General features: G+C 37.4%; 1 protein-coding gene across 1 annotated transcript in view; it reads left to right on the top strand.

The window, feature by feature from the left end:
* The window catches only part of col12a1a (collagen, type XII, alpha 1a), a 71207-nt gene extending 55009 nt beyond the window's left edge, over nt 1-16198 (top strand). Inside the window, exons 51-65 of the mRNA XM_063007941.1 lie at nt 6364-6516; nt 7246-7323; nt 7890-7976; nt 8391-8444; nt 8692-8787; nt 9021-9074; nt 9884-9937; nt 10139-10192; nt 11360-11431; nt 11539-11574; nt 11660-11726; nt 11857-12039; nt 12563-12640; nt 14361-14525; nt 15499-16198. Of these exons, the coding sequence (XP_062864011.1) occupies nt 6364-6516; nt 7246-7323; nt 7890-7976; nt 8391-8444; nt 8692-8787; nt 9021-9074; nt 9884-9937; nt 10139-10192; nt 11360-11431; nt 11539-11574; nt 11660-11726; nt 11857-12039; nt 12563-12640; nt 14361-14525; nt 15499-15605 (1338 nt within the window). The 3' untranslated portion in view covers nt 15606-16198. The remainder of the gene's footprint in view (nt 1-6363; nt 6517-7245; nt 7324-7889; nt 7977-8390; nt 8445-8691; nt 8788-9020; nt 9075-9883; nt 9938-10138; nt 10193-11359; nt 11432-11538; nt 11575-11659; nt 11727-11856; nt 12040-12562; nt 12641-14360; nt 14526-15498) is intronic.
* Nucleotides 16199-16502: the final 304 nt, after the last annotated feature.

Below are 16502 nucleotides of genomic sequence, written 5' to 3'. Positions count from 1 at the left end.
ACCACAATAATTTATTAGTATGGTGTAGAACCTCCTTTTGCGGCCAATACAGCGTCAATTCATCTTGGAAATGACATATACAAGTCCTGCACAGTGGTCAGAGGGATTTTAAGCCATTCTTTTTGCAGGATAGTGGCCAGGTCACTACGTGATGCTGGTGGAGGAAAACGTTTCCTGACTCGCTTCTCCAAAACACCCCAAAGTGGCTCAATAATATTTAGATCTGGTGACTGTGCAGGCCATGGGAGATGTTCAACTTCACTTTCATGTTCATCAAACCAATCTTTCACCAGTCTTGCTGTGTGTATTGGTGCATTGTCATCCTGATACACGGCACTGCCATTGGATGCACATGGTCCTCCAGAATGGTTCGGTAGTCCTTGGCAGTGACGCGCCCATCTAGCACAAGTATTGGGCCAAGGGAATGCCATGATATGGCAGCCCAAACCATCACTGATCCACCCCCATGCTTCACTCTGGGCATGCAACAGTCTGGGTGGTACGCTTCTTTGGGGCTTCTCCACACCGTAACTCTCCCGGATGTGGGGAAAACAGTAAAGGTGGACTCATCAGAGAACAATACATGTTTCACATTGTCCACAGCCCAAGATTTGCGCTCCTTGCACCATTGAAACCGACGTTTGGCATTGGCACGAGTGACCAAAGGTTTGGCTATGTATATAGCTATATAGCTGCTATATAGCAGCCCGGCCGTGTATATTGACCCTGTGGAGCTCCCGACGGACAGTTCTGGTGGAAACAGGAGAGTTGAGGTGCACATTTAATTCTGCCGTGATTTGGGCAGCCGTGGTTTTATGTTTTTTGGATACAATCCGGGTTAGCACCCGAACATCCCTTTCAGACAGCTTCCTCTTGCGTCCACAGTTAATCCTGTTGGATGTGGTTTGTCCTTCTTGGTGGTATGCTGACATTACCCTGGATACCGTGGCTCTTGATACATCACAAAGACTTGCTGTCTTGGTCACAGATGCGCCAGCAAGACGTGCACCAACAATTTGTCCTCTTTTGAACTCTGGTATGTCACCCATAATGTTGTGTGCATTGCAATACTTTGAGCAAAACTGTGCTCTTACCCTGCTAATTGAACCTTCACACTCTGCTCTTACTGGTGCAATGTGCAATTAATGAAGATTGGCCACCAGACTGGTCTAATTTAGCCATGAAACCTCCCACACTAAAATGACAGGTGTTTCAGTTATTTTGTCCAACCCCTGTATATACAGTATGTATATACAGTATATTGCCATATATATATAGTATAAATTAATAGAGCATGATCTTTAAAAAACCCATTATTTCTTACAATTTTGAGTGTGTCCAGTCCAGTTCTGAAGTTATGTGTGGAATGCTGTCAGATTTTACTTTTTCCTCATTTTGTTCATGTTGTTTCAATGCAAACAAAAGAAATAAACATGAACATCAACACATCTGTAACTGCACCAATGTTCTGGGAGTAGTAGTGCATTTTCTGGAAGAACTGCAGGGGTGCCAATATTTTTGCCTTAACTATAGCTTAAAATTGTCCATAGAAGTAAAATGACTTGAAACTTAATAAAATAAACCATAAATTATCTTCCAAAAAGCTAAAAACTATAACAACCTGAAAAATATCAATAATTTAATTCAATTTACTTTTTAATTTCTGTCTAACTAATCGATAAAAAAATTTAATCATATACAGTGGTACCTTGTAACTCAACGCCCCCTAAACTCAAAATCTTTGAAACTCAACGCCCTTCGTTGAGAAATGTGTACCCTTAAACTCAACGTGTTCAGTCTGTTTTTTTAAAAAGTATTTATTTAATTTCAAATTACCAATGAACAGTCGCATTGTTCATTGCTCGGCTTGAGCAGTGCGGTAATACGTCATCAAAGTGTGAATATGAGACGAAACTGCATTTGTGTGGAATAACCGTCAGATTCACTCTGAAAACGTCCATATGTATCTGTATTTAGCTGGATTTTCCTCACTGTTTCACTTTTAAACTTGTGTTACAGCTCGGGTGCAGAAAAATTGTATTTCAGTGTTTTTATATTATATTTGTGTTATTTTCAGTGTATAAGTGTCAAAAACAACCCAATCATTTTACATAAGCCTAAAATATATACAAGTCCACAGGACCATGGAACGCATTAACAGGTTTCCCATACATCCTTATGGGAAAAAATACCTTGAAATTCAACTCATTTTAAATTCAATGCCAGTCCCAGAACCAATTGACGTTTCAAGGTACCACTGTATATATTTATATTACAAAGTGAACACATCATCAGTGAATAAACATAATGCGTAGCACTCTTTGTTTGCAATCTAGTTGTAATGTGTTGGAAGCTGGCCGTTTCTGTTCCGTTAATTCCGTTAATTCCGTTTCTGTTAATTGTGTGAGTTGCAGTCGTGAGCTAAAATCTTGTGTCCTAAATTCATTACAGCTTAGTATGTTGCCTAATAGATTGGCAAAGCATTAATGATGGTGCCTGATTCCTGTTGACTCTGGGTCAACATGCTTTTGTCCATGGTGTTGTGTTTTCTAACGATTGGTGTTTGGTTTGCTGCTGTGGCTCACTGTGTACTTAGTGACTTCCTCCTCTTTTACCGCTGGCTTTGGAAGGGACTGAAACATGGACAGATCATCTTGTGAGATCTCTGCATTTACTAAACCAAAATTACAGACTTGCAACACACCAGTGAAACCTCCTCGCTGTGGTAGAAAATATATTAAATTTGACATAATGTCCAGCGCATGAAGTACCATGTAACATTAAACCTTCTCTGAAATATAATGTGCTGGCTTGTTTCCTGTAATGTAATTAACTGTGTTCTCATTTGTGATTTCTGCCATGGCTAGTATACTGCACAGGATGTTAAGTCTAAATCACATACAAGAAATTTAAATTCTGATTACCTTCCTTAGCTTGTGTTTTAAAGGAGTAACATACACAACATCAGAACTAGGACTGATGTAAGGTTTAGCATTTTGGTTATTTTCACAAGAATGTTCTTGTGCCTAAATTCCAATCTGTACTGAACCACTAAAATCTACAGGGAGGTTTTTAGGATACGTCTAGTTCTTAAGCCAGCGGGCTTTACTGCAGCAATGTAATTTATAGCTACAGCCAAACCGGTGCTGGGTTGACATTTTCCAGAAGTAGAGTGATTTTTGTGGTCAGATTATTCCCATTACCACTGAGCTGAAATGGTGCTGATCTGGATTCTGGGTTTGAGTCTTTCCAATTTGTTTGCCCCTTTGTTCTGTATGTTTTCTCAGGCCAAAACTGTACAAATGATACATGATTATCTGGAGTGAGATTTCCAGTTTTCCATTCCATAGCTCTTATTCATGTTCTGCTTCTCTATTACTCTCATTGTTTAATAAGAGAGCAGTGAAAATGAGCTATGAAAGCAGCTATTAGAAAGGTCCATTCTGACTAACCCTGTCCAATACCACATTACAAGGGCCATTTCTCTTCTTTAACCTTGTTGGATTCCATCCAGTACCGTTTATCCCTGTGTTTGTATTAAATTACCAGAGGTTTTAATGACCCATAAAACCTCTTACACAATCACAGAAATTAAAAGTTCCTTGTTGCATTTCATGATAGCTGGTTATGAAATCAAATCAATAGGTGTTTTGAAACTGCAGTTAGAAGATGGAGGGAGAAAGCAGTCAGCCAGACCAACAATCATAAAATGGAGGCAGATAGATTTTATGGGTTCCTGACAAGAAAGATGAGGGGGGGAAAATGGTACAGTAAAGGACCAAAGTGAAACCACATGCGGGGTGAATACAGACACCAACAGTAGCTAAACATAGAAGATTTCAACAAGTGTAACAGCACTTGCTTTTAAATATTTACTAAATACACCACATATTTAAACACGTTTGGAGAATTAAATGCTGCTGTAACAGTGTAAACACTCCTGAAATTCTTTCCACTGGATTTTAAAATATAAATGCAAAAGTTCGCCTTAATTTAATGCAAGAGCATTAGTAAGGTCAGAAACTGTGTGTTTGACGCAGGGTTCTGTTTCTTTAAAAACCTTGCTTTGTGTATGGAATGGAATTAATTCCTATGCCATTGTATAGTGTATCATAAAGATCTAGACCAATCATCCATAACATTAAAACCACCAGCCTAAATTTACATATATCTTCCTTGTGCCACTGAAACAGCTTTGGCCTGTTTGTGTCTTGTGGTATCTAATATCAAGACATATAGCAGCAGATCATTTAAATTCTCTAATTTATTTGTCCAGCACAGCCACCCGATTTTTGATCAGAACAAAATCTGGGGAAATTGGAGGCCTAGTCAACATTTGGAACATTTGAAATTTTGTAGTCTGGCAGGACAAATTACCTGCTGAAAGAGGCCACTACCTTTATGGAATACTGTTTCCCTGAATGGGTTTACTTGGTGTGCTACAATGTTTGATGCCCTGAGCATCATATAGCCTTTTCCGGGTTTCCTTCTTTCTATAGTGCATACTGGTGTGATGTGTTCTTCTGTTGAGCGATACACATGGCTGGCTGTCCGCTTGATGTAAAATAAAACAGGATTTATCAGACCAGGCATTCTTCATCCATTGCTCCACAGTTCAGTTCTGATGCTCATGTGCCCACTGTGTGCACTTTCAGGGGTGGTCAGGGGTCAGCATGGGCACTCTGACCAGGTTGGCACTCTGTAGCCCCACACACAGCAAGATGTATTGCACTGTGTGTCCTGACACCTTTCTATCTAAGCCAGAATTAACTCTTTCAAAGATTTATGCTACAGGAACTGGTGCAACTGGTTGTCCTGGTTGTTTGGAGCTGTTCTCATGCTCTTCCCATTTTATCTGCTTTCAATACATCAATTTTAAAAACGGACTGTTTACTTGGTGTTTAATATATGTTTCCCCTTAAAAGGTCATTTTAATGAGACTGTAATGAGACAACTTTAACGTTAATGAGTAACCAATGTTATTTTAATGTTGTGGTTGACCAGTGAACATTAATTCCCCTATTAATATTTATCTGATAGATTGTGAGCGTATTTTCATTACCACAGACAGACTACAGTGATAGCATGCCTAACACTACCAACTGAGTCTCGGCTTTGCACATGATGTTTTTAAGTTTGTTTGCAGCTTTTTGGCCCTAAAAAGACAACCAATTTAGATCCTTAAGACAGTATCCAATAAATAATAACACTTGCAGGGGCAGTTTGGAAGTACTAAGTGTTGTTGCTAAGGCAAACAATATTTTACGTTTATGTTCATCACATAACAGTGATGAACAATATTTTGTACATGTGTGGCCCTTTGGAGTCAAGCTTTCTGAATGCTTCAGTGCAGCACTTACTGTTGGTTAACAGTGATTGCAGCTGTAATCAAAAGATGTGGCAGAAAAAGGCAAACTCACTGGTTAAAATGTCTTTATTCTTTTGTCTATGTAGTGTATAGGTAAATAGACAAATTTTTTTCCAAGATCTAAAAGGTGAAGTATATTAGTAAATTAGGTGATTAGGTCAAACTCCATGCTACTGTATTTGTAAAATATCTTACTGTAAGATTTCTGTATGCCAGTAACAAGGCTTTGAATCAAGAATGATGTATGCTACTAACCCAGAACCTCAGACCCTTCTCTGAAAGCAGTCAAATAGTGGGTTTGCTTGGCAAGGCTGTTGACCGTAGTGTAACATGTGTAGCCAAGTTCTCTGAGCTAATTTTGTGGGTTAGTGATGTTTGATGCAAAGTAAGAATTTAATCTGGATTTTTGCTGGCCAGACCTTTTAAATGAAATGTGCAGTGGTGCAAGAAAGTGGTGAATGAGATGGCACGCCACAAGATGACAGAATGAATGACATCAAGATGTAATTCTTTCCTGCTCTGCAATATGTGTTTAAAGAAAAAAACTCCAAAAAATATCTGGGAGAATGACTTGAGAAAGTTTGCCATGTTTTGCCAATCTTTCAAGTTATAATTACTTCTGATGATGACTACCACTGCAGTATATAAATAATAACATATTATTAATATGGTTATACAGACAACAAAGAGTATTTGGTTAAAAATGTTAATAATAGATTGCTTCAAGATGTCAGTTCATCAGGTTCTTTACAAGAAGGTCTCAGGTTATGATTTCATCATTCACTGAAACATGCTGTTAGCATTTTATTATTCACTGAAACAGCTTTTAGTTATTTTGGTCAAAATCTTCTTGGAAAAGACTGACCTGACTAGATCTCAGGGGTGAGATCACAACCGTGTTTAACATTTTAAAACAATTAATCAAATAAATTGACAGCTCAGACTGTCTTATTGTTCATTTTTAATACATTTATCAATACTGTTTTGCTTTACAGCTTCACATCACTATTTCACCGAAAAATGTCAAATTAAACATTGACTGCCAAGAGGTGGCCGAGAAACCCATCAAAGAGGCCAATAACATCTCTAAAGATGGCTATGAAGTCCTGGGTAAAATGTCTGGTGGTGCAAAGAGGCAGTCAGCTACAGTAAGTACACATTATACATTACATAACACACTGCAAAAGCACTAGATCGACAAAACTAGAAATATAATTTTGCCTAATAGAACATTTAAATTAAAATGAATGGCACTCAGATTTGAGACCTGGTTGAATTAGCTACATGAAGTAGCTGAGTTATGGAATATGTGGCAAATCAGACAGGAAGTTGCTGTAAAACCCCAACATTGTACAGTGTTGCTACAGTTTACAGTGTTGTTATTAAAATATAATGCTGCCTTACGTAAGTTGAAGATTTCTAGTGGAAATATTTTACTGCACAGAAGTGGCAGAGAAAAATACTTTTTAACATCAAAAATGTATTAATGTTTATTAGTTTTAATAACTCAATATGTTTTTAATACCATTTTATTTTATGTATTGTATTACCCAAATTTAAAGCTGTTGTCTTTAACTAAAAGGTTGGGGGGTAATGTGTACATCATGTGTTTTATAAGTGGATGATGAATACAGTTATTCTACTGACTCTATCTGAACTATAAGGACATTTTATTTTTTCTATTGTTTTATAACCAGGCGATACAATTTAACATACAGAACAGTGAATTTTAGTGACTGTTTTGGTCCCTATTCCTTTCTATTCCAACACACTGTGTGTGATGTGCATATGGGCATGTTTTTCTGTTCCTGAATCCTGCGGCACAATAGAAGCCATCTGTAACATCCTTTCCTTATTTTCTTTCCTTTCTCTTACAGTTCCAGCTCCAGATGTTTGATTTTGTCTGCAGCTTGGGCTGGACAAGTCGAGACAAATGTTGTGACCTGCCAGCGACAGTAAGATACATTTCACAGTGTCTATAAACATAACTCCTATACCTCTGTATATATATACAATATCTTATTTATTTTCACTTTAACCTTTGTGGGTAAATTTTATGTTGGAAAAGCTTTAATTTCATTTTGTGCATACTAAACTGCTACAAATGTGCATATGCACTTATCTGTAGTTAATTTGGCTTCAAAACATGGTGAGATGAGGCATAGCATATTAATTAAATGCTTCTGTGATGTTGCATCTATAAATATGCAAATTCAGCTATATGTAAACACTATTGCTGGTTTTTAATGTTACCATTTTTATCAGACATTTACGTCCAATGCAAACAGAAGAACAAGATCTTGTTTTCATAGGCTAGAATGTCGTTTGAACTATTTCATTTCCTGCTTCCCGGATCAATTTCATGACCATGCTTTATTGCTTGCCTAAAATGCCTGTAGGACTTTATTCTATGGACCCACTGAGGTTACTATCTAAGGTCATTAAACAGCTGTCTTGATTTCTGCCTCTTTTTTCAGTTGAATGAATTCCATAGTTTCACTTCCTTTTTCTCTTCCTGCAGAGAGATGAAGCAAAATGTCCAGCTCTTCCCCACACCTGTACTTGCGCTCAGGATAGCGTGGGCCCCCAAGGACCAGCCGGCCCTTCGGTAAACCTGTTAAATGTATATTAGACTCCCCAGTTCCCAAAGACATCGTGCGAGCTCAGCAAATTCTGCCTCTAATGATGAAGACAGAGTGGTGTAGGGTTTCAGGAATGGCTTTAGCACTTCTGCTCTTTGCATTAAGTTGTGGGATATAAAACAAGAGAACACCTCCTTGTGTGTTATTGTGCTAGTACGTAAGTCAATACATTGGTGTTATAAGCATGTATCACAGCATGGGCTTACATATGTTTTAGAGGAGTCTCTTGGAGTCAAACCAGCAGAACACTCGCAACAACGGCTATAAATATGGGAACTGGGCAGCATGTTAATTCCTAAAAATGCCTGAAGCTGACAATATGGTTTAGTACTGGAAACCCCTGCTGTTGAGTCTTGATTGTGGGTGTGTTGTTTTTTCAGGGAAGTCCTGGTACAAAAGGCACACGGGGTGATAGAGGAGATCCTGGTTCTGCGGTAAATTACTGTTGCATTAATAAACACTCTTTGAGTACTTCATAAATTAAATAGTTTAGAAAATGTGTTTTAAGCTACCTTGCTGCTGGAAAGTACACTAATATCATTCCTACGTCTAGCCATGCTACTTAAAGTATTTCGAGTATTTAGTTTTTTATGTAATAAAATTGCATGCATGAATGGATTATTATAAAAATCAGATTTTTACAGAACAAATGCTTACTGATTTTATCACTTTTTCATTCAGGGTCCAATGGGCTTTCGTGGAGAGCAGGGATCTGCAGGCCCAATGGGACCCCCAGGTCCACAAGGCCCCAATGGATTGTCTCTTCCTGGAGAGCCTGTGAGTCAAGCACATCCATATATTCCATAATTCCTGTTCATGGTATTTTCCACTTGTCCCCAGTGAGCATTTCTGTTCATTTCTGAGGGGAGGTTTCATAGAGTTAGGTGATTGAATATGCTCTGCAGTGCATATAAATAAAACCAGAAAACTCACTTCAACTTACCTTAGGATTATGCAGTCTGTTTCCATTTTACTGTAATTGAGTGCAAATTCTTTCCTGATTTTTTCAGGGGCGCCCTGGACCAAAGGGAGATCCTGGTGACCCTGGACAACCTGGTCAGAGAGTAAGTGTTGTCTGAATTGTATATGCAATGTAAAGCATTTCGTAGTAGTTATTTCTGGTCTTTCACAAAGCAAAGGATTCAAACGTGAAATAAGTGTGTAATATGATCTATTTATCCTTCCTACTCTTGTAACAATGAAAAAGAAATGATACATCCACTGTTCTGGGAAGACTTTCCACTAGATTTGAATCATGTATTTGGCAATTTGTGCCCATTAAACAGAACAAGCGTATGTGTGCTCAGGCATTAATGCGGAACGAGAAAACCTGGCTCATAATCTACATTCCAGTTTGTCCCAACGGTGGTGATTGAGACTGAGGTCAATGACTGTGTTCATCTTGAAGTGATGACTATAGTGAATAATTCACAGACATTCTAGTATTGAGTAAAATGAAAAGTAGATATCCACATTGTTTCTTTCCTTTGTAACAATTTATGTTTAAAGAAAAAATGTCAGTGTATAATGAGGAATCTGAGAAATGAAACTGGTATAAAAAGTATAAGATGTATAAGATTTGCAATTACGAAAAAATCATTCAGCGACAGGCCCAAATAAACTACAGTGCTGTTATAACAACTTGTTGGCTTTTTTGTGCAATTTAATTAACTAATTTTCTCCTAACATTTTTGCTGTTACCTTATAGGACTATATAAAGAGTTATACAGGCCAGCTTACAGCATGGAAGCTTCAAACCTAATTTTATTTACTACATTAAAGAAATAAAAACAGTTATACTCTTTTCAGCTGTATATAATGTTGCTAAATGTTAAAAATCTTAACAATTAGTTATTTCCTTATTCTTCTTCAGGGTCCCCTTGGTGCTCCTGGTCCTATCGGTCCTGTTGGCCCCTCTGGAGCAAGAGTAAGAGTCTTTCAAGTTTCTTATTTAAGAGAATGTTTCCAGATTAGGTTATGCTATGTCTGCTCTCACTCAGCTTAGACTATTATGTTAGGCTCCCCTCAGGTATATGTTTTAATGCTTCTTATGATTGGATTCTCTCTTTGCAGGGTTTTAGCATGCACATGTTGTATAGTTTCTTATACATTGTTCCTTTCTGTTTAGGGACAACCAGGACCTGAAGGCCCCTCTGGACCTAGAGGACCACCCGGATCAATGGTATGCAATAGTGTATATGTCAAATGACCTGTTTTTGTGTGTCCTAGTCCATAAATTAAAATAGTTTAATACCTAAAGTTTTACCTTATTGTACAATAACAACAATAAAGTAAAATAAAATCATTTAATTACTATGTTTAAAATGATTTTAGACATTTTTTAATTCAATTCCAGCCGTATTTTAGTATGTAGATGCTGCACAGATTAGTTAAAAAAATGTTTTAGTGCTTAAAATTGAACTATACTGCATAATAAATCCACTTAACATTAATTTTATTTAATTAGAGTTAGAGTTTTTATTTAAAAAAGAGAATTAAAAAACCTAGCTGTATCCAATCACCCGATTGTATTTGACTTCTTCTACGTGTGCAGTGTCACTTGCACAAGGCGAGTTCATACAGAGATCCGCATCACGCACAGATAGTCATGTACTAGTCTACATCATTCCCCGTTTCACTGCAGATTCCATTAGTCAGCCAGCAGAGGTCATAATAGCAGCCTGGCTGACCAGTAGCAGAGCTGAGATTTTAACTCGCGAGCTCAAGATGTTAGTTCTGGTGTGCTTTATTGAACTGACATCTGGTGTGTTTTACCACCAGCCACCCGAGCACTCATAATGATTCTGTTCAAAATCACTATCAAGTATTTAGTTTAACAGAAATGTTATTTATATAAGCAAACATTTTAAAGGTCTAATCAATGTCAGTGCTACCTCCAAAGCCTGAAAACTCTGGAAAGTTAGAGCTTTGGCCATGTCCTAATATGTGACACAACATAGGTGGGTTTTTGTCTTTATTACATTACAATCAGTGGCCAAGCTATTTAGCTTTTACTGCCCCTGACTGGACCATGGAAACTTCTGCATGGCTCTGAGCCCAGCCTTCTACATTCCTTACACAATGAGTCCCTCCTCCATACCCACTCCTTGACCTGAAAATAATTCTGGATATACTTTATAATGTGTGGTAACGCCCCCTGACATTTACTGAGGAAATAAAAATGCCTATCAGCTTCCAAATGTTTTGTTTAATTATTAATTTAAAACTTAGCTCATTTTGAAACTTGCATTTGTCAGTGATCCATGTATTTCAATAAATCTTTGTTCATTGTTATATAATATAAAAGTACTTTGCCATGTTTTATAAGATTCTGTGTAAATGTTTGTAGGGAACCCCGGGAGCTCCTGGAATGCCTGGAAACCCTGGAAAATCTGGAAATACTGGAGAGCCAGGTCTTGCTGTATGTATTACTTCTGGTTTAACCAATTCACACATTCTGTTTTGTAACAAATAGGCTTTACCATTCATTTAATTCACCGTATTCATGCTATACACTCTCCTTTACAGGGATCTGCAGGCATTAAAGGAGAAAAGGGTGAAAGGGTATGTGCTGCTGTTATTTTTGTTAACGAAGAACAGATGTTTAAGGACATTTGAATTGCTGTTTATTATGCTTTATATTCTATAGGGAGATACTGCTTCTCAAAACATGATGAGATCTATAGCTAGACAAGTCTGTGAGCAGCTGGTTAACAGTGAGTTATGCCTCAATCATACATTTTTAAACCATTAATATAATCAGTAGCAGGACATAGTTAGGTAATTATCAAAAGTCAGTGCTGTTTGGGAGAGTCCCAACTGAGGGGTTATTACATTTTCTTACAGGACAAATGAGCAGAATTGACACGATGATGAACCAGATTCCTAGTGGTTACCGCAACAACAATCCTGGTCCTGCTGGGCCTCCAGGTCCTCCAGGGAGCCAGGGATCTCGTGGAGAACCTGGGCAGCCAGCACGCAATGGTTTCCCTGGAAACCCTGGTTTACCCGGGTCCCAAGGAGAACAAGGTAAGCATATTACCACTCAGTGTGAGATAAATTATGGATTTTTTTTTCTTCTTTTTATGGTATGTTTTTTTAGATGTGTAGTCAGTTTTAGTATAGTGATGAGAGCTGTTTGTGAGTTATGGCACTTGTGAGGCTTTGGGACTATAGCTGTAAGGGCCATTAAGTTACAGTGTTCTCTTTGTTCAAAGCTTAGCTAAATGTCTTAGGAATGCACTGTAATTTGTTACTAACAAGATACGAATGTAAATACGATGTCTGGTTCCTGTAAATGTAAATTTTTGGCATTTATAGATTTATAGCACAGTAAAGTATTGGATGCATGTGTAAGAGTAAAGGTAAAAGGAAAAAGCTCTGTCAAATAAAAATTCTTATAGGATATAAACAAGTAGGGCTTTTTTAAGATCTGCACTGCTCAGTGTAATAATGAAATGAAGATCCTGTTTTGTATATAATTAAGCACTGTAAAATAGTTTTAGCATAACAGTTGGCTTAATTTTGACTCCAACCTTCTCTAACATTGCAGGGCAACCTGGAGAAAAGGGCGAGAGAGGAAGTCCAGGTGTTGGCTCTCAGGGACAGAGGGGAATGCCCGGACCACCTGGTATGTATTTGACTAATTAAGTGTGACATTTAACTCATCTAAGTAATCTCTGCAACTGACTGTATTTGTATTTCATTGTATAGCCAATGAATCACTAGCCAAGTCAACATCCCATGCTTCAACACTGATTAATAAACCTAGATGCAAACTTAGACTATTTAGACTATTCTGTTTTATGTATACGGTTTTCTTTAACTCAAATACATGATTTAAAAAAGATCTCTTTTCATATAAGACTTATCAAGTAGTTCTATTAAAAGCTCTTTAACATGATCTAAATAATTGCACCTTTAATAGAAGATTTGATAGTATAAACAACAAATAAAATGATGGCTAAATCAAGACTGATACTAACATCACCCTTTTTACTCATTATTTGACATACAATAATACTGTAACCTGGTGCCTCCTTGGGTTCTAGGTGGAACCCAGTAGCTCTGAGTATTAAGGATGAAGCCACTGTGCAGGATATTTAACCGAGGTAGAACAATACTGTGACTGAAGAGCCACAGTCAAAAGCTACTGTTACAACAGAAGCCAGCAACTCAACAGAAATGATACAGTGATTAAATAGAGACACCTCCACCTGGAGCAAACTACCACAGACATTGACACCGTCAGGTAAATTGTCACAATGAGTCATCTGTGTCTCTGTGAGCCCCCATCCCTTCCCCACTGGCAAGTAATGACATGGAAGGTGGGCATGATGGGGTTTTCCACACCCATTGCACATACAAACTGTTCAGTATAGTTGAAAGTAGACTCTGTGGTGCTAGAACAGTCTGTGACATAATTATTGTATGCCTCACTTTACACATTAACACTTCTATAAGTTATAAAAACAAATCCACTGCATCTCCATCTCAGTGGAAATAGTTTTTGAGACTTAAATAAAATTACACATGCCTGTTCTCAATTCAGTAATAAATGTTACTGGAATAAGCTTCCTTTGTAGGGTGGTTGTAGCCTAGTTGTTAAGGTACTAGACTGGTAATTAAAAGGTTGCTGGTTTAAACCCTGCAACTGCCAAGTTGCTGCTTTTGGGCCCTTGAGCAAGGCCCTTAACCCTCAATTGTTTAGACAATATACTGTTACAGTACTGTAAGTCGCTTTAGATAAATTGCATCTGCTCCATTAAGGATCAGATAAATAATAACAGCATTCAGTAATCCATACATTGCTTAGCATAGAGATCAAAGGATCAGGGATCTGAGGCAATTTACGTTGAACAGTTACCAAGTTTAATTCCTATAAAGTGTGCCAATCACGTACACTAGGGCTCAGGTTTCCTATAAATAAAAAGTGAATAGAGGTCTGTTTGCTTAAAGCCTAAATATTTTGTTGTTGTTGTTTGCACAACTTCTGCCAAATTCTATCTGAATAAAAATGATGGATATTATAAAAGTACAAATAACTGAAAATCAGGGGAATGGCAAAAAAAAGTTTTTCTCCAGGGGGTCTCATTGACAACACATGTGCTGACTTCATACTGAGAAAAGGGCTTGAAACAATTCCAAACATGGTTTGCGGTGTCTAGACAGAAAGGGGCAAAAGAGGAGCTCCACAGAGACTTCCCTAACCCCTACTCCCTTTTAATTTGGCAGTCCAAATATTTAAATTACAGTGTAGAAACCAGATTTCTTTCCAATTCCCATTGAGCTATAAGCATGATGTCAGTGAGTCTGATGGTTTTCTGCCTCTGTTTCTTGCTTTTCTTCAGGCCCACCAGGAATATCCCAGACTGGTCCTCCTGGTTCCGCAGGCTCAGATGGACCCCGCGGGCCACCAGGGCGCCAGGGTACTCCAGGAACCAGAGGACCACTTGGACCTGCAGGTTACTGTGATTCATCTCAGTGTGTTGGAATACCATACAACGGATACCCAGGTAAGCTTGCCAGTTATAACGACTGAGCTGAATAGCGAGATGACCACAAATAAAACGCATGCATGTTTAATTCACACATAAACTTAATAAGCTATAACATTGCGCTAACGCTATATTAAACCCATTTCAGGTATGGCATAGTATGCAAAATAAGCTGTGTGCCCTCTCTGACATCTTGAAACAAAAGGGATCAACGCACTTGCTAATACGCTTTTAAGGATGAACATTTGCTCACCTAATCAAACCAAACAAAGGACTGGACTGCTACTAATACCAGCTCACCTCTACCGCTCAGGCTGGCGGCACTGATGGTTATATACATGTGGTCTAGTTGAACACCAAAGCAGCAAACAGCAAAAGTGAGCCTCCTTTTGCTGAAGAAGCATGAAAAAACTACTAACCATGAAGAATATTACTTTGACAGTTTGACAGTGGTAATAACAAATGAGGGTGGGGAGTTTGTAAATGAACCTTGTAAATGAGTTTCAGTTATGCAGGTGATGCAGCCATCAAGCTTGTGCCTTTTAACTTGCTTCATGCTGACTGCGAACATAACCTTTAACTATTTTATTTTATAATTTTTTACAATGCTTTTTTATAAATACAGCCTCTGCTCAGGTAAAAATGCAGCATGTGCTGTTTCTACATGATATCCTTGATTATGTTTGCAAAAAAAACTGTGTTTTAACAAGCTAGCCACTTTTTTCTTCTTTATTTCATTGTGTTTTATTTAATGCTTTGATAGCTTAATGTGCCATAAGCCATTAGCTCAGTCAAAATCTGTGGTCTTAGTGTAACCACTTTGGGTTTGTAGCTTTTTATCTCTTTTTTGATACTTTGTGCCAAGAACTGGCAATGATTGTAGACTTCAAGAATTGTTCAATATTGATGTTACACCTTCATTTTACTTCAGATAATCAGCTGTTACTTAAAAATGCATATGTTCAATTGGATAAATAATATTTCCAATCAGGCGGCTACCTACCTGCGCCTGATACCCGTGTAGTGCCTGCGGAACCAGAAGAAGATACTGTGACAGAGATACATTCTCCCGGTTTACGAAACCAGCGTGGGAGATAACTATCCAGAAGAAACTGAAAGGATAGAAACATAAAAATATATATCTTTAAATTTTACATATGTGAAGGACAACCTGCAGAAATAAATGCATTCGAACAGGCTTCATTCGTATTCAAATTTAAACATGTGCTTATTCTTTCCCCACAAACGTTTTGTGCCTTCAACACAACTGCATTTTTTGTTTATATGGGATTAATGTTCAATGCACTAACCAAAAGATCACTATTCAGTGTAAAGTATCAAGGATAAAATGTATAGACGTAAACTAAATAGAGTTTTCGTTGCAATACAGTTTTGTTACCTCACATCTGAGGGCTGTTGGTTATAATTATCTCATTATTAGACCAGGCTTTTCTTTCATTATTCAATGTATGTAACTGTTGTATACCAACTCACAGCTCATTTTTATCAAAAGTGGAATTGCATGACTGTGCTGTATGTTTAGTACGTACATTTTAGGACCAGAATATAGTTTTATATAATTAATGTCAATTGGAATTTGTTGCAAGACTATGTTTATAGAATTGCTCATTTACATTTTAATGCACATTGTGAATTCACAGCCTTAATATCTTATTTATTTCTGAATCAGAAGAGGCATTTTTCAATAAAACTACTGAAAATGTTTAATAAGTCTCAGTGTTTTGTTCTTGTAAGTGTAAAATCTAGAATGATGGAATGTCAAAATACCAAATACTTAAAAAATAATTATATTTTTCCCAAGGAAAATTTTATTAAGCTATACCAAAGTTTTCATTTATCATAATTAGCATTAAGTTATCACAAGCAGTGTAAAAGCTATGCGGTATTTAAGTAAAACAGTAATATCAGTAAATATTTTATTAATATTTATATTTTAATATTTTAAAAACTGTGTAAAAAGCAGTAGAAGATTTT

This window comes from Trichomycterus rosablanca, chromosome 13 (genome assembly GCF_030014385.1).
Source record: "Trichomycterus rosablanca isolate fTriRos1 chromosome 13, fTriRos1.hap1, whole genome shotgun sequence".
In the NCBI taxonomy this organism is placed as follows: Eukaryota; Metazoa; Chordata; class Actinopteri; order Siluriformes; family Trichomycteridae; genus Trichomycterus; species Trichomycterus rosablanca.
The sequence above is the reverse complement of the archived record's forward strand: the minus strand, read 5'-3'. Positions and strand labels throughout refer to the sequence as shown.